The 25,302-nt window shown below is 39.0% G+C and overlaps 1 protein-coding gene across 1 annotated transcript; it reads right to left on the reverse strand.

The window, feature by feature from the left end:
• Positions 1 to 1,645: 1,645 nt before the first annotated feature.
• Positions 1,646 to 19,209, reverse strand: ADRA1B (adrenoceptor alpha 1B). The gene is made up of 2 exons (XM_010129475.2): positions 17,871 to 19,209; positions 1,646 to 2,763 (listed from the first exon to the last, which is right to left on the reverse strand). Exons 1-2 carry the CDS (start codon positions 18,877 to 18,879, stop codon positions 2,201 to 2,203), a joined length of 1,572 nt encoding a protein of 523 aa, XP_010127777.2. The 5' UTR covers positions 18,880 to 19,209; the 3' UTR covers positions 1,646 to 2,200.
• Between the last annotated feature and the right edge of the window lie 6,093 nt (positions 19,210 to 25,302).

The raw sequence follows: 25,302 nt of genomic DNA on the forward strand, positions 1-25,302 counted from the left end.
GCCTATCTGGTTTCATAGGTAATTAGAGAATTATGTCATTGTTTAAGGAGCTTAAATGATAATCAGAGATCCCATAGCCTTTGTTAGGACTAGAAACTAGTTAAAAGAATGATCAGTGTCTGAGAGCTACATAGGTAAAGACTTTAAACTAATGAAATGCTATTTATTCTGAAAGTTTGCAGCATCACTTAGAAATTCTCAAATATAGATAACATTACTTGTATTTACTTTACACTATACAAGTAATGCGTGACTCAAAATTTAGCTGAAGTGTGCTGTCAGGTGGTTAGATTAAACACATTTATTTCCAATTAACAATAATTTTGAAAAAGCTTCACAATACCCAGAAGTGTTTGACAGGCTACTGTAGATTCCCTCCAAAAATTATAACAGTAGGTTAGAGATATAGTTCTCTCCCATTTAGAGGCCCAAAGAGGATAGCTTCATACTAGTAGATCACAGCTAGATAGAATATTCTTTATAGTAACCTCAATATATGAGTAACAAGAGTTTGTTTATATCTTTTAAAATACTTTAAAATTTTATAAGCACTGTTCTTTTAAGAGGAAATTACGGCTTTCCCCACAATCAAAATGGAATTATTAAATTAGGAGATTGGCCATCACTTCAATCAGGATAAGACTCAAAATATACTTATGTGGTTTTTACTATAACATAAGACCATGGGAAGACCTTGGAACATGACTTCCCTGTCATTGCTCACGGAGCTGAGGGACATTTCATCTAACCACAAGCCACATCCATCCCTGTCAACTTAATGAGAGAATACTCATTTAAGGAAACAAAAGGAAATGGCTCTCCCTTGGGACCAAGCACTGTTAAATTGTCCCTGAGCGTTCTTAGTACATCTGGTTATGGTTCATTCCCTGTTTCAAGCTGTAAAAAAAGTTGACTAAAATTCCAAATAAGGAAAGTCTTGGTTGGAGGAAAGAGTAAATACCAATTTTCATGGTTTGTACCACTTCATGTAAAAAAATCAGTCATTAGTGTCGTAATTCACACTTAATTGCAGGAAGTGGGAATAACTTCCAAACATGACATAAAATGTCCTAGAAGATATTCTCAAGAATTCAATTACTGTACTGTATTATTGAGCTGAAAAATATTAATGACAGTCCAACTTACACTGCTCCATTGTTTTGACTCTGAGTGGCAAAGTAAAAGCTTCTAAATGTGCGATACTATTTTCAAAGTGTGCTGAAAGAATCAAGGGCTCAGCATATTTGTCCTAAGACTGGGTTTTGGGCCTCCAGCGGTCAGTGCTCTTTTGTCCTGTGTCCACAACACTGTTTATGAGGTATTTGGAGTGATTTATGAGTGTTGCTTTTAGAAATTAGATCCTCTGGTAGACCGTATGTTTACAGGACACTTACTAATGTGCTGAAATGTAGATTGTGAGCTCTCATCATTGCTGGTATTTTCAAACTTTCAAAAAATAACATGGTAAAGGATAAAGGAGTTACATATGTCAGTGATAAGGGAATGATGGAAGGGAAGCAACTGCAGAGAGACTCAGGAGCATCCTAGGAGTTACAATGGGAAACTTAACCGCTATGAGTGTTTTATTTGGAAGTGAAAATCTTGATGAGGGAACTTGGCTAAATTCCAGTAATAGGTGCAAGTGTTTAAATTGTTGCAAAATTACTTTAATCTTTGACATTATTTTTCACTTCTAAAGTGCTAATGTACAGTGAAGTACAACAACAATAAGAATTTACAGGCAAAATCAGCAGCAACTAGTACCCTGGAGAGGTACAAACAACACTGCATTGCTCACTTCCACTCTCAGGCATCCAAACATGTGGTGAGCACACATGTATGCACACACATTCATACACATTTCCCCTGCCCACCCCCATATTTATACATTCTTTCTATATACATATGTGTTTGGCTGTTCCATAGCACTTCCACGACAGCTAAATAATTGGATATGCATTTCCCTGGGTTTATGCGGCGCCTTCCCTGCTTTCTGTTCTTGCTTCAGTAGCCTCTCTGGCAATTACCTGGGAATATGGTTAGCTCCTACACTTTCCCGCTTTTGTGACATAAATCTGCCTGTTCCTCACTGGCTTCCTTCTAGTGCTATACTGAGAAACTGTGCAAAGGTCCATTTCTTCACCTAGGTTAAATGTCAAACAGGTTAGTGTACAAAGAGAGCAGACCATTCAGAACCTGTTCATTCCAGCATCATGTTTGCTCTGCAGTCGGTTTTGCCATTCAGTGTGTCACAGATGGCCTCATGGTTCCCATTGCTGGAAGCCTGGCTGCCAGCAGGAACGTGTCCATTGCGCTCTGTTAAGAGACTGAAGGTAAAGAACTGGCATGGGTCCTTTTGTCTGCTGCCTTCCTGTAAGGGGCTCAGGAAAGAGCTGGAGTTTTTCCATTCCTGGAATGTGCACATCTCCATATGTGGGTGGGTGATTTTGCTCAGGTAGCCGGGGCTGGGAGATGCTGAAGATAACGTCCTCTGACTGCCACTTAGGAAACTCCCGCTGTCTTCCAGAGAGTCCTTCCTAGGGTGTTCAAAGGAGCACCGATTCCAGTTTCTGTAGCTGTAAGCCCACCACCCCAGCTGCTTTCGACGGTGGCACTGGCATTTTAGGATCTGTATAAAAGCCCTCTTGAACTCTTTGCTTGAGCAAGGGTAGATGATTGGATTCAAGCAGCTATTAAAGTAGCCAAGCCAAAAAATCACCTTGAAGATCGTTTCAGGGGGCTTCAGAGCCGAAAACAGAGATCCTGTCCAGAAGAAACAAGCAGAGACAATATCTGAGATAATTGGTTTGCCTGCCTTTAGGAAGGGTAAATGTCCCATCAGATCACTGTTAGAATCTGTTTATTGGAAGTCTTTAATGCATGTTGCTTTCATTTTTTGTCTTTTGGTAATAAAATGTTATTTTTATTATTTTTAAAGCTAATAAGGAAATGCTTACCACCATCTGAAAGCTAAAGGATCACATAATTAATGATGAATTAAAAAATAAAAAGCAGTCCTTGTGTTTAGATGTACACATCTGTTGTACTAATATCTATTGATGCCAATGAAAGATCAAACCTCCATTGTCCAAGCACAATGCACACATGGAATAGGGTTGTGCCTTCTTCAAAGAGCTTTCCAATGTCATTTTTGAAGAAAAAGATCTAACTGTTCCCAGGCTTCTCAGAAGGAGTGTGTTCAGGCATACCTTATAACTTCTAATACATCCTCTGGCAGCTCCTAAACATTACCCCATTTATCTAGATTATTATGATAGTACAAACCTCTTGAAACCTGAAGTTAATTGTGGTACTTCCCATATCTCATATATTAATAAAAATGGTGTAACCCAAACAAAGAGGTTATTTTATGAATACTTGCTCTTCTGTTCACAAGCAAATAATTTCCCTAAAGAGGCTGCCCAAATGAAAAACTCATACTGGGAAATCCATTTAATGTACTTTTAGTATTAAAAACATGCAATTGATCAGCCAAATTTAGCAAATGAGGCTTTACAAAAAGGATGTATGACATTCCTAAAGCAAAACAGGCATTCGATAGTTATCCAGCTGGGAAGACACCTTTGTGTCTAGCTCAAGTAATCAAAGAGCAGGGATCCAGGAGAGAATTCTTAGGTCAAGAACTGAAGTTAGATTTGAAGAGTTTTTCAAATGGAAGGTGGACTCAAGCCTGAATACCACATCTCTGAGAAGAGAGATCTTTTACGCTGGAGCAGTTTCAGATTCTCTGGGCTGTAAAAGCAGCTGAGTCAGTTGACTGCCAGGATGCCTTAGTGGGGAGGGATATGATTCTGAGCATATTTCCCATCTCGTAGCAATGTAGAGGCCATGCCTTGGGCCTCAAAACTATGCAAAAGCACTTCCTAGATTCTTGGGTAAATAATTCTTATGTGCCACAGCAGACACTGGTGTTTATCTAGATGACAATGCTGGCCTGGTGTGACTACTAATGCTGGCCTGGTCTGAGTCTCCATAGCTCATAAGAAAGGCGAAGGGAGGTAAGTATGTGTCATTCCTCACACATCCACTGCCCTCCTCAGTGTGTCAACTAGTCCATGAGCTGGCATGAGAAAACAAGATGCTGAAATGGCATCAGCTATCTGGAGAGACTCTTTCTCCCTGTCATCTGGGCAATAGGAGTCAGGAAAGATCCTGGGAATCCAGAGTAATAGATTTTTTTCCCTGGCAGTGTTTTGGGATGGTGCCAGCTAGCACTAGCTCTACCTATTGCCTCAGAGCTGAGCAACATGCTAGCCTTTAAGGTTAAAATGGGTTTTAAATTAAAAGGTTCATAGTATTTCTTTCTTGACTCCTGCACTTTACTGACTTTTACTCCGTGTGCAAGACTCTTGTAAATTGAACCTGTATCCCTTATTGCTTTGTTGCTGCTAATCATTTGCAGAGCTTGACTAATGCCTCTTCTGTCCATGTGATGGAGATCTTGCATCTAATCTGACTGATACTGCAGAAAGTACAGAGTACAACATGTTTAACTTCAGAGAAACGATGAATTGTATTTGATAAATTTCCAACAGATAAATCAAGTCAATGCAAGCACTTACAACTGTGTCTTGTGAGTGTTATATACTCCTTGATGAAAGATTCAGAAACAGTTCATGTGATTCTATGGAATGAACCATTAAATAGGTGTAAAATCCTTGTAAAGTTTTAGGAAAAGTTGATCTAAGTTTGTAACTGCAGCCAAGATGAGGAAGATGCTCCAAAATCTCCCACATGCACAGTTGCAAACCTTTTCAGGATTCATTTTGTAAATAATAATTGCTAATATTTTCCCTTCAGTTTAGGGAAAAGAGAAGCTTTGTGACTTTATAAAACAAGTATAAAACATTATTAAGTACAACAAGGAACTTTTTGGAGCTCATACTGATAAATTTCTTAAATTGTTTTCTGGAACTCCTTTAAAAGATAAATTATTTTTAGCACATAAAGCCCAGTAAACCTCATGAAGTGGCTAAAGAGCTCCCTTTTTTTCTTATCTGTGAATGTTGAATGAGCAGTGGTGAATTTTTCCAGATCAGTTGGTTTGCCTTTCTCTCATACTGTAACAACTGAAAATCTACAGGACATTCCTGTACCAGATTTAAGTATTTTTAGGCAGGTTAAATATGGACAGAGTAAATGCTATGGTACAGTTTTCAATAAAATAAATTAAGGAAATTTACTGACGAATTTTGTGAAATTCCCTAAGGACAAATAAAATAGCTCTAAGCTCTAAGCTATAGAGCAGAAAACTGGGAACCAATGCAGATAAATGAGTTATGCTTGTATAATCTCTGTTGCACACGAACCTAATATAACTACATACAGTAAAGGCTAAGAGACCAAGTAGGGAAACGGGTAAAAAGCTGAGTGCTGAAATATGACTAATATTTGTAAACGGCTTCAAGAAGTGTGTGTTCCTTAAGCAAAAATGGTAAGGAGTTTATGCTCATCTTTCATGATAATCTATTTTTCAAATGCCATTTGAAAAAAAAAATGACAGCAAGCCATTTTCAGCAGCTGCAGCAAGCATTTTCAAAGCTTTTTATATTAAATGGCAGGAACACAAAAGAGCAGAGAATTTCCTCATAGCGACCCTGACTGACGGAGGCACCTTGGGTTCAGACCTGATTCCAGAAATATCACTGAGCCCCGATCAATCATTTAAAATCTATTGTGACCCTAGCTGAGTCATTAACAGAAAATCTGAAAATAGATCAGTTTGGAAAGCTATGTAGTGGTGTGATTTAAAAATAAAGATCAACATTTAGCTACAACAGTAGAAAAGTTTTGAAACTAATAAATTCAGGAATAAGTGTCAAGGAGTTAATACTGATCGTTAAACTCTACTTCATTCTCCATTTTTTCCTGTTTCTGCAAACAGCACAATGCAAGTGTTGCTTGACTCTTAAATTATACACAGACTAGCAGATTAAGTTCTCACAAGAAGGCAAGGAAGTATGCCTTTCTGAAAAATAAATATTCATTTGATAAAGAAGCCATTGATTTATAGCCTGGTGTGTTAATAGCTCTTGTTTCAGACTGATGTGTTAAAACTGGATAGAATTATTCTTACCTCCTCTACCCTTCCTAATGCATATACACAACTGCTCTGAAGGGAGATGGATTTCATCTACGAATTTTGTCTATGGTATAATGCAATATTACTTCTTAGTTTTTTTTTCAAAAATCAGGTGGTAGATGATTATCCCAAGAAGACACGAGCAATAAGAGAGGTCACTGCAGTCCCTGTGAGAATAAGTTTGCACATAGGAGCATGATTCATTTGCTCTCAGATAGTACTTTTCATCTGTCAGTCATCCTGACTTCATGCCATCCTCCTAACTTTACCAGTGGGCAATCTAAGCTGGGGAAGGTAAAAACAATCAGCTGAAAGTCATGTGCTAAATAATTTTCACCAGTAAGAAAGTTTTTGTTTTACCAGGAAGAGAGCTATGAGACCTGGCGCAACTCTCTTGACCACTAGAACTCACAGTGGATAGATAGTACGGCACGTGCAAGTAGTGTGTTTGGTGGGTCCTGCTGCCTTTGCCACTACTCAAGAAACAGCAGAATTCAGGAATATTTTTTAAGATTAACAGAAACTGGTTGATGCACATGATCAGATCCATTGCTTGCCCTGCAGAGGCTATATGCAATGACTACATGATCATAGCAAAACTCTACCTATGGAGGGATTAATAGCTAAGGAAGGGATCCTCCACCACCAAAAGCCACAAGTGCTCTGAAATGTAGTAGTTTGGTAATACAATTTGCATCATGGTGAAAGAAAAAGGACTGAGGAGACACATAAGAATTCATCTTTAAAAACATAAAAGTTACCTGCAAAGAAGAAGGAAATTGTTTTCCACCTCCACAGTGGCAAATATATGAAGAATTTTAATTGGAGCGAAACAAACTGAGATTATGGATTGGGAAGCACTTTCTGTCTTCCAAGACAGGAAGATTCTGGAACATACTGCCTAAGAAGGATGTAAAATCCAACCCTGAAGGCTCTTAAAAACAGAGTAGACACACGTCTGCTGATTTATGTGTAGCTGATCCAGCCTTTGGGTTGGAGGACGCCCCGAATGGCCTCTTCAGAGCCCTTCTAGCCCTTCTTTCTCTGATTAACTCTGCAGAATGTAACTGTGTTAATCAGGTAAAGTTTATGGCTTAAGTTTTGGCAGCCCAGCAGAGTTTTACATTTGCAGTATTGGAATCCCAGTCTTAGATCCCCTTGGTAAATATATCCATTATTTAGGCTGAGGATTAACTGCTAGAAAAATTGAATATCTGAGACAGTTAATTGTTTGGGCACTTACTCTCTTCAGGGCTTTGGAAAGTTTCTGAGTTTTTGTATTTAGTTCCTCCACACTGGGTGGAATCTCAGCCTGAGTTTTCTACAGAGATAGAAGAAAAGCTGTTCTTTGTGATGCAGAAGGTGGTTTAGATGGATGCTGTTATACATGCAATGTACTTCTAAGTATAGTTTAATTTGGTGACTATTAGGCAAAGCTCCACTGCCTTTCACCATATAAAGATATGAAAAATATTTTGATTAGCTTTTCTATTTTTAACATTACCCTTTTCCCTACCTTATTCTTGGAATTAACAATACCTTTTATTTAGCTGCACGCATACTTTACCTCATAACTGACCTGTCAGGAGCAAACAACTGTGCGTTATTTTGGTACCTTGATAAAATGATGAACCTAAGCTTACTGGAGACACTCTCTAAACATCAGAATAGTATTTCTTAACCTAATCTCCAACTACTTTCCCATCGTAGTCTGATGAATTGATTAAATATTTCCCTGTACTGATTTAGATTGCTTTTCAAAATGACTGGAAAATTTTGCACATGATTATTTCCTCAGTGATTTCTTTGTGATGGGGATAGCCAGAGTGACTTCCCTACTGAAACTAATTGCTCTCCTGATGCTTCATGTTTAACAGCTACATTCTAAGTGAATATGTATTTTCTCTTCTCTTTTATTTTTCTGCACTGAACTGTGTGATTTATTAAACGTAGCACCACAATCTTACCTCTGATTGCACCTTTGACAACAATGAAGTTTTTGCAAAGCCTGTGTCCAGCACAAATGGAGAACAGGAACGATTTCAGAAATTTTATCAACTTGATCAGTTTTTATTGGTTTTTGACCATTAGTTTAACCAGTTGTGCTTCCCAGACTTTATAGAGCTATTCAGTTTGGAAGTACACTGAGCAACAGCAAATATAATAAAAAAAGAATCAGAAGTATTTTATTTAGTAAAAGCTAATTTCATTTAGGGTCTGACTGGTTCTTTATAATGAATGATTTATTACACAGAAACTAAGTAAAGTACCCTCAATGAAATTAGGAAACATTGTGGGAAACAATTTGCCATATTAATTGTCGTCACATATTTTGCAGAATATATGACAAGAACATCACTGAGCCATTAAAATATAGAGTCTGCTGGAGTCAGTGGGAGTCTTTGAAAGCCTTTGTAAAGGTTCATAAAGACTTTAGTGGACTTTGGAAGAGTCCTTAAAATAGCAGAGTGAGCAGCAGGAAAGTATTCTGGACTGGCTTATTCCCAATACTCTTAATTAAGGGAAACTCTTCACTGAAGGAGGTTTTGATGTAGCCCTCTTCAGAGGAGAAATGCACATGCACATGCATGCACATACACACACACTACTCTCTCATATTCTTTCCTGCCCTGTTATGTTTCTTCCATCTAAATATCTGCTCCTTTGCTGCCTCTCACAACTGACCACTGTGTTCATACATAAAGGAGGGTGGGAAAGTTCAGACCTTCTGTTTAAGGATCCTTAATGTAATAGTTGGCGAGCTTCTTGACAAAAGTGTAATACACAGGACATGTTTGAGTTTCCCCTTCCACTTTATGGAAGAAAGAACTTTGCATCAAAATCACACCTGTCCGTGCAACCAACCAACCAGACACACACCCCCCCCAAGTACTTCCAGGAGAAGGGAGAAAACTTGCTACTCCAGTTGTGTGCATATGCAAGGTGATCAGATACTATAGTGATTAGCTGGAGTTTAAATCTGAAAAATAACCTGTAGGATAATGTTTATGAGCTAAAACTTTTGAAATTGCCTTTGATATCTCTGTGCCATTTTGCTCTGTGTGCTACTTCCTACCACAAAGAGGAAATAAACAACTATGTTTAAGTGACCAACAGTTGTTTGTGACAAGAAGTCAATTGTCAAATATCACTAGGTTCCATTGTGTGGTTATATTTCCTCCCTTCATCCTTCATTCAAGGAATATATATGTATTTATACATAGACATATTTCCACATGATGGAACTGAAAACCAAGAACTTAATAGAATTACAGAATTATCAGTTCTGTTCAGAACCAAGTATTTTATACTTGGATTAGATTAGATAATAGTTGGGCAGGAGTACTGTGTATTTCCTGGACTTAAGGAGAAGAAGTCTCTATGGATGAGTTTTGGGTTATCAGGTGCTAGGTTTTCTGCCTATTACAAAAAATCACATTTCGAAATCTTCTAAAACCAGTTTTGCTTAGATGAGAGCCAGCCTAGGGTGAGTGTATGTTCCTGTTTACTGGAACAAACACAACACTTGTTTTTATTGAAACAAAATGGTCTGGAGTTGTTTTAAGTACTTCACTGTGTGTCAGCTGATATTCCAGTAACAGCAAGCTCGCTGCAATAAAATATGATGTGAAACAATAATGAGGTAGAAGACCTTCACTGCAGAGGTTTTTGTCAGTGTCTTAAGATTAAAGAAAAGCCATAAAATTTGAAACTACTTGTCTTTATTTGTAACAGGTAGAAAATGAAGTGTTTCAAAACTTGAAGTGCTGAGTGGGCATATTCTGGAGAGAAAACCACCTTCTTGTTGAATACCATAAAATAGAAATAGTTAAAGAATTGGTAATAAGTATTTGGAAGTTTTGTTATAGAGTCTGGTTAGTTAAGGTAACCTTGGAAGGCAAACATATCCTCCTTCATTTAGAGGAGATAAGTATTCCATTTTAATGCAGATTGGAGTCTTTCTGGCTGGAGTTAAATCTGAACTTTTCAAGATTCCACATGAGAGAAAATTCCAATGTTTTTAAAACATTTTCCAATGTTTTAAAAGTCACTGTAGTGGTGAAAAGCATTGCAAAGTACAAAATGATAACAAATGAGTTCTAAAACATGAAAACCAGGAAACTTCAACAGTATAAAATCTTGCCTCTCAATCTGTTCTTGAGAAGACACTTTTGCAAAAATTAGTATTGTTTTGCAAGAGATTTGTTTTATGATGGAACTCAGCCTTCCTATGAAAAGTGACTTGATCACATTTGGAATATGATTGGCGAGAGACTTTCCCAGTGCCAGGCGGTGGATGGCTGCTGGTGGCCTGGCTGGGAACCTCCGCTTCTCCCCTGTAGCTCACGCTGTGATTCCTGCTGCAGCTGTAACTGCTGGTAGCTGTTAACGGCTGAGTTACAGCCACTTCTTAATGAACAGGGAAAGCCCAAATGCTACATGTGTATAGCTGGTAAAATTCTCCCTGTAAAAGGAACAAGCTGCCTCTGCCCAGAGTTGCTATGAGTGTGAGTTTAGAGAATGCGGAAAGGATGTGTTTGTCTTTTATTTAAGCTTTCTGTGGTCGTTTTTACCACATGCTTAGCCAAATCAGCATGCCAAGGTTTTAAAGATAATTGGTTTCTAAAGCTCCTGATTTCTTTCTTTCCAGCATTCAGTGTTTGTTTACATTCCCCCAGACTTATTTAATATAGGAAAAAACCCCACAGTTTACAAACAGTAGAGGATGAAATAGAAAGTATGGTTACAAAATTAAGAGTTGATCAAGCCAGGAGGGACTGCAGGCCTTTTGGAGAAGGTTAGGATAACAGTGAAAAAAGATCTTGAGAAATAGGAAGAGGATCCAAAATCAACAGAATAAAATTCAATAAAGAAAATTAAAGGAAAGATGGTTAAATTATAACTAGTACAAAGCAGTAATGATGGCTAGCATTTGGTTATGGCTTTCAAATATGGCTTTCAGAATCTGACCATAAAGAGTTCTTCCGCCTATGGATATGTTCATGAGTAAGAGCAAAGCCTAAGGAAAACGTTTTCCTTGATATCTTGCAGGCTGAGAAAGGTTATTGTTTCTCTTTTCTTATCCTAATTAAAATCCACAATTCTTGTCATCCATGCTATTTCTCTCTGATAAAGGGTGCCTCATATTTCAGATAAAGAAATCACTTGTGAGACCTGCATGAACTTCATTCACAATGGCTGAAATTTGAGACCCTTTTAAAGGCTCCAGAAATAGAGACTTATCTAGAATGGCCAAAATAAAACCAGGACTTCACCTCCCTTAAAGCTTTGCTGATGAAAGATAGAGCCTAAAGCCCAGAGTTGCTGCGCCTTCTTGTATTACAAGCAATTGCAAAGCAGAGCAGCTATATTTGCATTTTTAAAGGGACAGTGCCTGTGTATTTAACCACAATGCTACTAACATCGGCGCTCCTGGCATGGTAAGATTGTCTCTGATAGGCGGAAGCTAGGAGATATTCTATAATTTCCAGAGATCCTGCTCTAATCTGCAGTCCATGACTGTCCTTCCTACAGTATCACACTAAAGATGCTGTTGATACTTAAAGCACTGAGAGTTGAAAATTATTTATGAAAACTTTCGGTACAACAGACCACTTGCAACTTGGTATTTAGAAGAGCAATAGGAAAGACAAATAGGAGCTTTATTTGCCCAGCCCAGAAAGAAAAAGAAAGAGGAAAGCTGTAGTTTAAAAAAGAACAAATAAAAAACAGGCAACTGGATTAAAATTTTTCATACCCTATCCATAGTTGTCATATTAGCAAAAATTCCAAGTATGTCTTGAATAACAAAATATGGAGATACAAGATATGGAAAAGATGCGAGATATGGAAAAATTCTGTCAAGCACTTACATTTTTAACATCCTTGTATATGCTAGTTTACCACCTCTCAGTCTAGAATAACTCTGATGACTTACACCATGGAGAGAATTCACTTCCATTTAAATTATGTTGCCCTCACATAAATGTGATAAACTCAAGATCAATTTTAGTAAAAATTTTGTTCGGTACTCTAAAACTGACAGTAGATAGGGACAGAAACAGTATGTTATTGTTATTATTGTTTTGTCTAAAAAACTTAAAGACTTTTGCAGCTTGCTAACTAGAAAGAATATGTGCCAAGCTTATGCTTGTTTTGCAAAGGATTAGGTGATTAAGGGAGTCTAGAAAAGCTAATCTAAGTATGCTGACATTTCATTTATTATACTTAAGTATCTTCAATTACTGGGCATGCTTTACTGTCTTTTTCTCTCCTTCTTGCTTCTGACTTATAAATGAGGCAATCTGTCTTGGACATCTTGGTAAATAATAGGACTCTAACATGGAATTGAATAACACAGCTACAGAAATATTGTATGAACTTCCATTATATTTTTTTCTCCTTTGTTACTTAGAGACTGAGGGTTATTGCTTTTCTGTTTCTAGGTATTAGAAAAGGCCCATAAAAATAGCTCAAAATCTTGCAATGGGCTATGGAGCATGACTTTAGTGAAGATATGAAGAAACTCATCACTTTTTGTTCCTCTCTGTATTTCACAGATAGGTGCACTAAAGAACATGCCGCTAGGATCCTGAGGTATGGCCTTGGTTCCTTAGGACCATATGCAGGTGCATAACTTCACTCAGTGCTTTCCTCATGACTACCAACCTGAATAATACCACATGTGTTTGCAAATGCCTTTGGCATAAGGACCTTGTGTCCACTACCTTGCTGGATGCTGAAAGCAGTGTTTCCTCTGAAATTATCACTTCTCTCTTGTCTTTGATTTCAATAGTTTCTAGATTTCCTATTGTGGGCCAGTGGCTCAGTCCTGAATTTCTTTTCCTTGGAGCTTTCTCATCACCTGATATAGGAGTTGCTGCCATCTTTGAGATTGAATAGTCAACATGAGTTTATTTCTTTTTATTTTTTTTCTGTATTGTTTTGCGTATTTATTTTTGTAAGATTGTACATTTTAACATTTCCATTTGTTCCTCTGACCTGCAAATCAAAAGCTTACAGGAATTGGCTAGAAAATAGCGGAGCAGGTTCCTGCTATCACCTGTGCAACTGGCCATTGTACCATAGATTGACCTGCAAGTGGGCAGAGGGCCAGATTGCCACATATATCATTAATTTGTCCAAATTCTGTGTAACTATTAACTTAAGGGCATCAAGCCTAGAGATCTAGGCTAATTAGAGAGGGGAAGAGGGGGCAAGACCAAAATGAGAAGAAAGACAAATGAGGCCTAACGCGTTGCGGAAAGCAGAACTCAGTAGCATTGATCGCAGTGGACTTACTGTGTTGAAGTGTTTCCCATGGGAAACTAACTGGCCTAATTTCGTATTCTTGGTGCAGAGATGCAGAGGTTGGCCTGATGTAACATAAATCTACATACTGTACTTGAATAACATTTTATTTTAAGAATAATTTTGTATTGGCTGACCTGTAGCATGCAGAATATTTTTAATGTACTTTTTAATTATTTTATAGAGAGATTTCAAAAGCTTAGTATATAAGGATAGTCAAAACAGTTGTATCTTCATTATGAGGCTCTTTGGAGCTTACGCCACTGTCAGTTAAATTACAAGAATTTTGCTTCTGACTTCAGTGGATAAGATCATAGGTTTTGTGGGAGCAGAGGGAGTTAGGCTCTGAACTGGGAAGTGAATAATGCTCTGCTGATCTCCACTGCAGCTGGGCAATAGGCTGGGGTAGTTAATATGCTCTGGTTAAAGTACTGGAGGTGGCGAGTTTTCCCTTGGTGGGGGGGTGTGTGTGTGTGTTTGTTTGGGAGAAGATTGGCAATCCCACTCTAGTATCTCAGTTAACAGGAGTGAGACAGTAGCCAGGGGGAAACATGATCCTTCATTTTGGATTCATTTTTAAAATAAAGATATTGGCATAAAATTGGATATTCCTCTGTTTAAAGGACAGAGTTTTAATGAGTTTTACCTTATTTCTGCAGGGCTCTAGTCTTTACATAAAATTAATCTATTTTACTTAGCATTTTTCAGCAATGCATATTTAATATATTCCTGATGCCTAAGAAAGGATTTGTATGAGGGAGAAGGAAAGAAACATTTATTTTAAAGAAACAAGATATTTACTTTTCAAAGCTGAGTCACTGAATTTATAGCACAAGAAGTTGTCTTGAAGACACGTATGTCTTCATTTTATTTTTTGTGCTGTACCACAAATGATTTGAGACAACTCTTTACAAAGCCATGGAGCAATTATGAAAGCATGCAACAAGGATATTCTATAGGAATTGCTCTCTGGAAGGAATACCTGGTAGTTACTGGAATAAAAACAAATTTCTCACGTGAGTCTCTTTCATACCAGTTTTGCTGCATCATCAGATGCTTAACACTAAAGGCAGCATGGTTCAGTCCTACAAAAAGAGATTGTGAGTCATTCTTTGCACTGGTCGCTTCATGATGCTCAGTACATCATAGTGTCAGTGCTGTAATTCCTCTCCATAGCTGTATGCAGAGCTCTGTCAGAAAGCTTTCCTTGCAAAGCCTTTTGATTCTTACTTGAAAAACACTCTGTAAGTGTTAATATTATTTCTTTTCCTTTGTCATGGAATATTTATTCAAGCAGTATTGTTGCTTTCAGCACTGCATCAGTTCCCAGTATGTATCTGCCACCTGATGCAATAATCCTTTGTCTGGAATATCACAATGGGTAGCTGCAGAGTATATTGAAATTCTAGAGTGGAAAAATTATCATTTTGTCTGGGAAACTGGTAGAAGAGCTGAGAACACTTTTAACATGAAGGAAACTCCTCTACGTATAAGCATATTTGTTACGACATGATTTTGGGGTGTTGCAGAAATAATGTTACTGACTTGTCAAATATTTTGTGGTTGGATCCTCAGAAATCCAGAGCTGCTCTGCTAATTCCATTCTGCAGAGTCATGGCATTACTAAGTGAAATGGAGCAAAAAAAAAAAATAGTAAAGAATCACATGTGAGGCTATGATTTGGGTTAATGGTGCAAATATAAGGTGTGAAAAGTACAGACTAAGGAAGAAGCCTATCCTTCCAGTATAGTGAAGGCAAGTATCTGGTCTGGACTCAGCAGCAGAAAAGGTATTGTAGTTTGCAGTCCCACACTGATGAGCGAGTGTGTTGTGATTAAAGCAGTTCAGAGCACCTATGGAGAGTTTTGTAAATCATCAGTACCTTTTGGATTCTACAGTTTGCCTATCACTTAAATTGATTTCATAACATTGTGTGCTTTTTGCTAGGGTTCCTAATAGCATTTCATTTAATTTTGTGACTTTGAAAAACAAAGAAAAATATTTCTAGTATGAAGAATGCAGCACACAGCAAGCTCCCTAAGAAGTCTTTCTCCAGTGCTCTGCCCTCTCCTCCAGTTAAGAATGGCTGTGTTATGCATGTCAGGAAAAGGGCTTTTCCCCACCTGTTGTAGTTAGCAATGCTTTAGTCATGCCTAACATAATTAATTAACTTTGCACTGATACACAGAGATGAAAAGTACAGGGTTCTGGAGTGTGCTGAATAAATTAAAAAAAAAGAAAGCAGGGATGAGGAACAAAACCAGCCCTATTCCTAATGAGCAAAACAAAGGGAAAGTACCCACTATTTAAATGCATTTGGATACTATATTGTATACTATGCATGCCTTGTTTCCCCCCCCCCTTTTTAGACTAAAGACTATCAGTTAAGAGTTGGGCCCCTAAAAGGTCTTCTAGACAGAGGATAGGAGAGCCAGCAGTCTATATTGCAAGGCCAAGATATTGGGCTTTTTCGCTCTTCTAACTGACATAATGGCAACTCTTCCTGAACCTCAGCTCTGTGGGGCACCGAGTGCTCACAGCACTGAAATGAGCGTGTTGGGGGTTACAGGCACTCAGTCTGTGTCGGGTCAGAGCCCGCAGCAGTGGGTTTAGCCATTCAGCCCACCTAGCACACAGTGTGCTGCGGTGGAGGCTCTCAGCCTGTCACCTCACCTATGCCTTGGAAACAATTTATATGAGAGAGAAAATCATATTGTGATTTTCCACTCACGTGCTTTAAGCAACGACTCATTAAACCTCCTAGGAAAGACCAGGAGTTTTGAAATAACTGCTCTAACTTCTCGAAGGGTAAACTGACACTCTTTCAAGAAACTTAATTGTTTCTCACATTGCTTCTTCCCTGTGACTGTAATGATTTTAATGGACTGGCAGTGTTGGTAGCTATACTGGCTTCTGCTGTCTAAGGATATGCTCTGCTGCATTCATATTTGCTTTTTTTTTTCTCCAAAGTTCCTTCAACAGTTCAAAATCAAGGAGGGTATCTACTTTATCAGGGGATACTAGCTACATATCTAGTACTAGTACTGTCACCATATAGTGTAAATATATTTTTATCCACAGGTAATTTTGCAATAGTTGGAAACTTGCTTTATATTATAAACATTCTGTAAGAGCCAGCACAAGGACTTAAACTTCAGTAGCCAAAGAGAACTTGACTCACAATTTTTCTTCTGTTTGGAATTTTTCACATCCTTAACTTTAGCTTTATGCAGATCTTGGATCGTAAAATTTTTGAAGTTATGATACAGTAAGCTAGAGATTATAAAAGTTGCCCTACAGTAGCTTGAGTTGTTATCTTGCAATTAAGGTTCAAGTCTAAATGATATTTCACATTCACTGAAATTATAATTTTATAACACTTTGGCAGGACCAGGCTGCTGAACTCAGTTTGGTTTCCTACAACAGTCTCTAAAAATACTCACTTACCACTCAATTAAAAATGTTTTCATAGGGTAACTAAGTAAACACGAATACAGAACATTAATAAAGGCTTTTTCTCCCTTTTCTTTTTCTACTTCTTTCCATATTTAGGCTGACAATTTGTCTATGGCTCAGAGAAATGAATTTTGGACAGATATTTTTGAGAGCTTAGTAATTCAATGTCTTGAGATATTCCACTTCAGAGGTAGTGTTACTGTTAAAGACAACACAAGCAAATTTCACAAGAACCTGGGAATATAGAACAATGTGTTAAGGCTATATCAAATGCTTTAGTCTTATTTTAAAGTTATAAGTGAACAAAGTGGCTGCCAAAAGCTCCAATTAGATAGCAATCTCCCAAAATGCCTGAACTAAGACCTATTGAAATCAATGAGAACCTTTCTGTGGGGATCAGTGGGCTTTGTATATTTGCTGCTGGGATTTGATCAGTGACATTTGAACTGAAAACTAGAACTTTTATCAGCTTCCCAGGGCTTAGGGAAGTTTTGCACTTCATCATTAGATGAGGTTAATTTCCATTTAAGACACCTAATAATGCCAGAAGACCTAGTGTATTATAGTCTCAACATCAAACAGTAAACTAAAACAAGAACACTTCAGTGCTGAAACTCTTGTGTTCTTGTCTAGGATTTTTGTTAAAGCATCCCGTAAAGTGTTTCTGAAACGAATTGAATTCAAACAAGACCATAAAGGGACTTTTGATATATAAACTCTGAAGATATTGTCCCCTGATTTGACATCTGCCCCATCACTCAGAAGGATGACCAGATGAGCAGACTTTCTGCAGGCTGCACACTTCACTAAATTTTAGCATGACTCTGAAAAACATTAGAAGTAAATTGCTTTCACTTCCCTTCTTTTCATCTGTTCACTGCAATTCTCAAAATGATATCTACCTATCATTCATCTCATTTTTTTTTCTATGATATTTTTGTAGTAAGCAACTAACCCTCTTCCTCCCCCTCCCCTCGCAATCCCTTAGTTACCAACTTACCTAATGGCAGAACAATGAAGAAAGGTAGCCAGCACAAGATAAACATGCCAACCACAATTCCCAAAGTCTTGGCTGCCTTCTTTTCTCTAGAGAATTTAAAAAGTTTGAAAGCTAAGGAGTTCCTGGGATTGTGACCCTTGGATTTGGTGTTTAATGTGTCCTCATGAATGTTCCTGTAATGAATCCGTAAAGTCAGCTCCTTGGAGTCAGACATTTCTTTCATAACCCCAGCTTCCAGATTTTTAGTAGTCCTTTTTGCCACTATGTAGACCCGACAGTACATCACAAGGATGACAATTAAAGGAATGTAAAATGACCCCAAGGAAGAAAACAAAGCGTAGAATGGTTCTTCAGTAATACGGCACTCTTTATCATCCTTGGGTGCTGGTTCTTTCCAGCCCAAAAGAGGCCCAATAGAAATCACCATGGAAAGGACCCAGACGCCGAGGAGAGCTAAAATTGCCCTTCTTCTTGTTACCAAAGTTGGATACTGGAGAGAATAACGTACCCCTATATATCTGTCTATAGAAATTGCACATAAACTTAAAATAGAAGCTGTACAGCATAGGACATCAACTGCTGCCCAGATATCACAAAATATCCTCCCCAAAACCCAGTAGCCAAGGATTTCCAGTGTAGCAGAGAATGGAAGGACAGTAAAACTCAGCAACAAATCTGCTATTGCGAGGTTAATGATGAAATAGTTCGTAGGGATTCTTAAATGTCTATTGCAGGCAACAGAGAGAATTACCAAGATATTACCTATAATAGCAAAGAGTATAAAGGCACCTAGGATAAGCCCCACAATTATTGCCCTACTTATATCCAAGGCAGGTGAATCCAGATTGCTTGCAGTCTCATTGGAGTTGTTTGCAGAAAGATTGCCGTTATTTAATGCAGATGCTTTCAGATATCCAGGTATTGATGAATTTGATTTATCGCCAAGGTAGGTATTCATCTTAAAAATCATCCTCCATAGCAGGTTATGATTGGATCCCTCACACAACATGCAGATGGTCTGAGTTCAGCTGGAAGTTACATCTCTACCCAAGAAGTTGCTGCAAAGCCCCGGCCAGGTTTAGATTGAGAACTCATTTCCCCAGCAAGCTGTCAGCTACGAGCACGTAAAACTCACACAGCGTGAAGTCCTCTGAAGCCTGTCAGAAATAACAGGCTGCTCAAACTTGCTTAATTTCTCATGCGAACTCGTTTAAACAGAAATTAGCAGGCAGAAGTCTTGGCTGGAGCTCGAAAGAAGCTGTTTCGATCGTGACGTCCCTGAAATAAAAGACAGGTTTACAGTTTTCCCTTGTGCATTTGTGGTTCTGCTGGAAGGATGCCCCTGCCTGGCCGCTCTGACAGCGCCTCCGGGAAGGGTTTGTCAGCGCCGCGGCGGCTCCGCGGGAAGCGGCTGCCGGTGCTCCCGCTGCCTGCGGGGTGACATCAGCGCGGCCGGCCCCGTCGCAGCGCTAGAGGGCAATGCGGGCCAGGTTACGACTGCCGTGTCAGACCCTGGGAGAGGAAAAACCGGCGCGTATCAATCTCACTTAAAGCGTTTGCCACATAAATCTGGAAACTTTAAAAAAAAGCGGTTTCATTGTCTGAGAAAAATATACGCGGTGGGATGTGGTGAAAAAAGCAATTTCAGTGCAAAATGATGTCACACCCTTTGCCTTTTTCTCGCCAAGGAAATGTATTCGAGTTTGTTTTGTAATCGAAGTGAATCATATGCCATTTTGGAGAACTAATCACCTCCCACCTTCTAAGAACAAATAGGTAGGTTCCAAAAACCCCTGGTTTATTCATAGATTCACTATTTAATGATGCCATAAAAACATACGTGGAGTAGTTTTCTTCTGATTGTAAATTTTCTGTTAACAATGAAAAAGTAACATATGATCAAAATCAAAATTCCGATTGAGATCTTCATCTTTGTCCTATACTTCTGTGTACCAGGCACACCTGTGGCTTCATCTCTTTTCAACCTAGATAACTTTTCTAAGCATAGGTGCCTTCTGAATCCCAGCCTTGAACAGAGCTGAGCACCCTTACTCACAGCCAAAATGAAGGCAGGGAAAAGTATTTCTTAGTCTTTTCAAGGTCCTCTTTATGCTTAAGTATGTGCCTATATCTTTGCTAAGGGCTGTGAGATCACTGACGCTGTTAACTCATTGTAGCTCTGGGAAGACCTACAGTATCCTATAAAGAGAAGCATAAGTAACAACTAATCAGTTGTAACAACTAATCAGATTTATTTTTTAGATAATAGACTTTAATATTGAAAACGGTGGTTTCTTTATTTTGTGTAGTTTTGGATCACCACGTGGGGAAAAATCTCAGATCTTTGTAGCTCAGTCCCCTTAAAAACAAAAAGTGAAAGGTTTGCTGAACATGTAACTGCCAAAATACTGTTCTCAACTTTCTGTCATTATTATGTCCTACAGCTGTTGTCTGCAGTACTCCAGGTTACTGTATATTGATTTTCCTGTTACAAAATGTACTGTGTTTATAATAAAAGGTTCATTTTTAATAAGCCAGCTATGGCTGAAAATTGCAGCTGAGTGCTGGTTTTAAGGACAAACCATGTAAACAAAAGCCCTGGTTGAATTTTATTTAGGGAGTGGATGGCAGATGTTTGTATAGCCCTTCCCAACAGCAGGGACTATAGCAAAGCATTATTGTTCAAAAACTTTTCTTTGAAACATTTACAAGAATGACATGATAACATGTCATGGAGTCACTGAAGGGAAAAGGAACAAACAATTTATGAGCTTAGCCTCAGCTTTTCTGCCTGTGCTTTCTCCAAGGCAGAGGTTTCATTGCTAATAAAAGCAGTTAGCAGCCTTTGATTTTGGACATATATCCTTCACACTTACTATTCTTGCTGGACTCCACATGACCACTCTCAGTTTTGTGATTTCTGTTTTTGTTTCTCTGCCCCGTCTGTTTAAACTGTGAATTCCTCAGGCGAGGGGCTCTCTCCTCTTGTGAAGGTGCAGACCCAGCAGCTGGGAGGTGTGATTACAGCTGTGTGCGGCTGGGGTGTCTGACTGGGTACCACCCTCCGTGAAACTGTGGTAGCGCAGAGGGCAGCAGGAGTAGCTGAGCTGCTTGCCTGGGTGTCCTGGTGGGATTGCATAGCCTACAGTGAAGCCTGCATCTTCCCACTCTTGGTGCTTGAGCTAAATTGATGAAAGCTAGTTTAATTAGATCATTAAGTCCAGATACAGCGATGTTTCAGCCTTTGTCATGTAAGAAAATGTGACCACTGCAAAATATGGAGAGGTTGGATAAGAAATGATCAGTGAAGGAGTAAGCTGGTCTACCTCAGTTTTTTAGCTGGCAACATGCCCAGCCTGCAAAGAAACAGTGGCTTTTAACTCCTCCCTGGCTTTGGCCACACCACATTAGGATTTTTGTAGTCCCAAGGAAGCAGATCTTTCAATAGCCTTTCAACTACAAACAGTAGTCAGTTTGTTCCAGCTTGCTGGCAAGGTCCAGGACACCGAGCCAACAGCGGTGTCAGGAAAAGGCAGAAGGGAAGGGAACAGGGATTCTAACTGATAGTGGTTGGAGTAAAACACGTTTCTTCGCTGAGTATCCTTTGCTGGCAGGAGTACTGGGACCGGTCTGCTTCCCTTACTAGTGGTAAGATGGAACAACAGACAGAAAAGTCCTATTCTAGGGGACAAAGAGGAAGACAAAGCTACTGCTCATCTCTTACAGCCCTACTGAGAAGTCTAATGTGTTTTCACATCTCTGTTTACCAGTCTGTGTAATAACATTCTGGCTGAATAGTCATGAGGCTCAGCTGATTAATGTTCACAAATTGCTTTGAGATCTTCAGTGGCAGGTGCTGTAATAAAGCAGTGTGTATTGAAACCCAGACGTGAACATTAACTATTTACCTGCCTTTGGGTGAACGATATAATAGGTACTGTGAAAAACAGGCTACTTTTTCTGCCAGGTTCAAGGTAGCACTTCAAGCTAGTGCAATCAAAAATATCTGATCAGAGAAATGCAGATCCTATTCATTGCAGAGTTACTTTCATTCACATGAATCATAATTTTCAATGAAAAAGTAAACTTAATAGCCTGGAGTTTATACTCAATATTATTTCGGTAATGATGTACAGCAAGACAGAATGCCCTTTAATGTACTTCTGCTGAGAGCTCACTGAAACAGCAAAGACTGGATACAGAACATACATTTGAGGGAACGTGGTGAACATCTTCATACGTTCTTAGACTAGTTCAAAATTTGAAATATGCTGACCTTTTAAAATGTATTTTATTGTATCAGATAAATGATGCAAAAGGAGTCCTATTGTCATGGCTCCGTTTTGTACTGGGTACCTTATATTCTTCTTCTTCAAAGTGGTGTTAAAAATAGGTACTGGCATTTTGATCTGATTTCAGAAACACAGCAGAAGCAATTCCGCAGCACTTTTGTGACACTGGTAAATAACTATACAGCCTGCTCCTAGTTGAGCTTGGGAGTATGAGCTGATATAGAATGTAAATTAGTATATCTACATATAGTTTTATATAATTCCTCTTAATTCTTTGATTTAATTAGAAACCTGGATAATTCAAAGAAAAAAAAAGTAGATATGGCTGAAGAAAAACAGGGCTATAGTGTCAGAAATAGTTCAGCTTATTCACCCTGACTTGAGCAGTATTGTGAACCTGCTATCATATTTGACGCAAGTGTTCTTGTCACACCAGCACAAACCAGAAAGCCTTCCTCCTGTGAAAGAAGTATGAAAGACATGCCAAATTACATCTCTGCTAAAGACAAATCTAGATGTTAAAGGTCTCTGAGACAGTTTTGGGGGATGCTGCTCTTGTAACGCAAACTGCATTTTATCAGAAACCGTGGGGCCAGTTTGGTGTACAGGTTCCCCTCGGGCTGCCGTCCCATTGCATGGCTTACATTACCATCGTTCCTCAAGTGCACTGGAGGGAGGAGCTTTAGATGGACAGATACTGTTTTGTGTCTTCTGCTCTGAGACTCTTACCTGTCTCTCATAAAGTACACAGTTTGCAACCAAGCACTGCACTGAACAGACCCAGAAAGACAAAGCACAGAGGGAGGACCTGCTAATCTCAGCAGGCTCCAGGATCTCTTTTTCTTTCTCTGTGTATCACAACATAGTATCACTGTAGCATTGAGGAAGCACAGATGACTGCAAGCTGTTTCATCCTTCCCAAAAGAAGATAAAACAAGAGTAATGAGGTGCTACATCTGAGTCTCTCTGCCATTTCTCTATGCTTTATCTAAACGATGTATTTTTTCCATTTGTCTACCTCCATGTTTTGATCACATGGTCCATGACCATTTGTTCTCTTTTGTCACCTGCCCTGTGCTTCCTGGAGTTGGGGAGAAAGAAGAGGGCAGAGCACTACTACTCAGAAGATGACCTCTTATAATCTTCCTGAAGCTCCAGTAGCAACTGTAGCCTGCACACTCCCCTGCTACAAAAACAAAGCATCACTTAGCCAGTAGCAGTAATGAAACAGGCTCCTTCAGGCTGCTTGAACTAGGTCCTAGGTTGCTGATCTTCAAAAAAAAAAACCAACAAAACCACCCCTCAACACTTCTCCCTGCTCCAAAGTGATATTATTGGCATCTTCCCAAGAGAGGACTAAAACTGCTGGAGAAGTAACTATCACAGATGTAGATAAATATCAGATAAATGTCATCAGAGGATGAGGAAAAAAGTGAGAACTCGTGAAGTCCTGACTTTCTTTGTGGTCTGCTGGCAGGCTGGTGTACAGGATATAATTTTCTTATTATTTATGACCCTCTTATCAATTCCTGCAGATAACTTATGTTCTGCTTGTGGTTGCACTGGGACCATCAGTGAAACAAAACACATGGTTCTATCCTGTAACATCCTCTATTGCCAAAAATAAACCGAAACCAAAATGTTTCTACAGGAACAGTCACTCCTGTGGTTCTTTTGTAAATTGCAGGTCTCTTCTTAGGCATTTCCACCTACTGGCATTAAACAGGTGTGACAGAGCTGCCCCTGCACTGTTTGTGCTGCTGCTCGGGCTGTACAATGTGCAGTCTTGATTGGTTTCTTCTTGTCTTTTCTGCCTAGAAATTTGGTCATGTAGTTGCTGTTTTACTGCAGTGTGGCTAACTAGAACAACATGGATTAAAGCCATAAATGCAGGAGGAGAAGGAGAAACTTTTCAAAGGGTTTTCTTGTGCCCTCTCAATTGTTGCCAGAGATATGTATACCTTGTAGAAAAAACAATCTCCACTCCAAAATAGAGACCATAGTCCTTATTAACTATGCCTTGAAATTAAAAGGGATGAAAAGAAAATGTGCAGTAGATTCAGGAATCTCTCTAATTCCACAAGACTCTATTAGTTAGTTTGGAGCTTATTTGCCTTCTCAGACTACTGAGATAATCTAAGAATTCTCAGCTGGGCAGTGGGAGGTGAACGTGAGTTAGCTTAGTTTTCAGGAGCCATTTTCACAGGGGTTGAACTTTGGATGCATAAACTAAATGGCTTTATTTAAGGCCTTGGGCTTGCCAGAGCTAATACTGGCTAACTGGCATTGCAGGGTACACAGTGCTCCCTGTGATGAATTTCTGATAATTGTCAATGCTTTCGCTGAAGTCCCATTTTATTTCCTTCTCTTCTTGTCTTTCATCCTTCCTTAATAGTCAGATTTTCCCTCAGTCCTAACTGTGACCTTTTAAAGTATGTTTAGATTCTTTCATAAGCCTGTTGATTTGTATGCTACGAATGAATCTAAGCTCCAGCAGTCTAAACATTATATACTACAAAGTTTGGCATGGCTCAGGTGCCTGAAAGAAACCCTGGCTGTAAGGAAGTTGCCAGCACATGACAGACATCACTTGGCATGCAAGTGACTGAAAAGCTTGGGCCATTTGTAGGACTCACACTTTAAATAAAATACAGCAGAACACAAAGTAAGTATTCTATGAGAAAGTTATTACAAAAAGAATGATTTTGTCTTTGGTCAGTGTAATAAAATAGACCTAGCAAAAGTGTGCTAGTTGGTTATGGCTGGCCTGTATCCCATCTGCAATGATAGTTTGGACAGAAGCTGTCCAAAAGAAAGTGCAAATCCCTTACAATGCTGTGCTAAGCTGTGCTGAGGAAAGAGGATTTCTTCCTGATCCCAACTGGAGAGGAGTTCTAAACCTTCGTGAAATTTTTGACGTGCAATCTTTTAGAATTTTAATCTAATAAGGGGACATTTATGGGAACCAGATGAATTTCAATGCTTGTGTTTTGCATGGGCTGACTGTTAGCCTGCTCAGCCCAGCAGTGGAACAGCCATGATAGCTGAACTAGGCTACTGTTTCTCCCAGAAAGGCTTTTTAGCCTGAACACTGACCTCTGGGAGATGGCTATGTGGCTTCTCGGCTAGAGGTGGCCAAA

Source organism: Chlamydotis macqueenii, chromosome 14 (assembly GCF_036417535.1).
Source record: "Chlamydotis macqueenii isolate bChlMac1 chromosome 14, bChlMac1.mat, whole genome shotgun sequence".
In the NCBI taxonomy this organism is placed as follows: Eukaryota; Metazoa; Chordata; class Aves; order Otidiformes; family Otididae; genus Chlamydotis; species Chlamydotis macqueenii.

What these genes read in the sequence shown, in the direction of transcription:
- ADRA1B (XM_010129475.2), bottom strand. Translation starts at nt 18,879, where the DNA reads ATGTTGTGTGAGGGATCCAATCATAACCTGCTATGGAGGATGATTTTT. An exon ending in CTTCATTGTTCTGCCATTAG is followed by an intron (nt 2,764 to 17,870) that starts GTAAGTTGGTAA and finishes TCTTCTGGACAG; the next exon opens with GATCTCTGTTTTCGGCTCTG.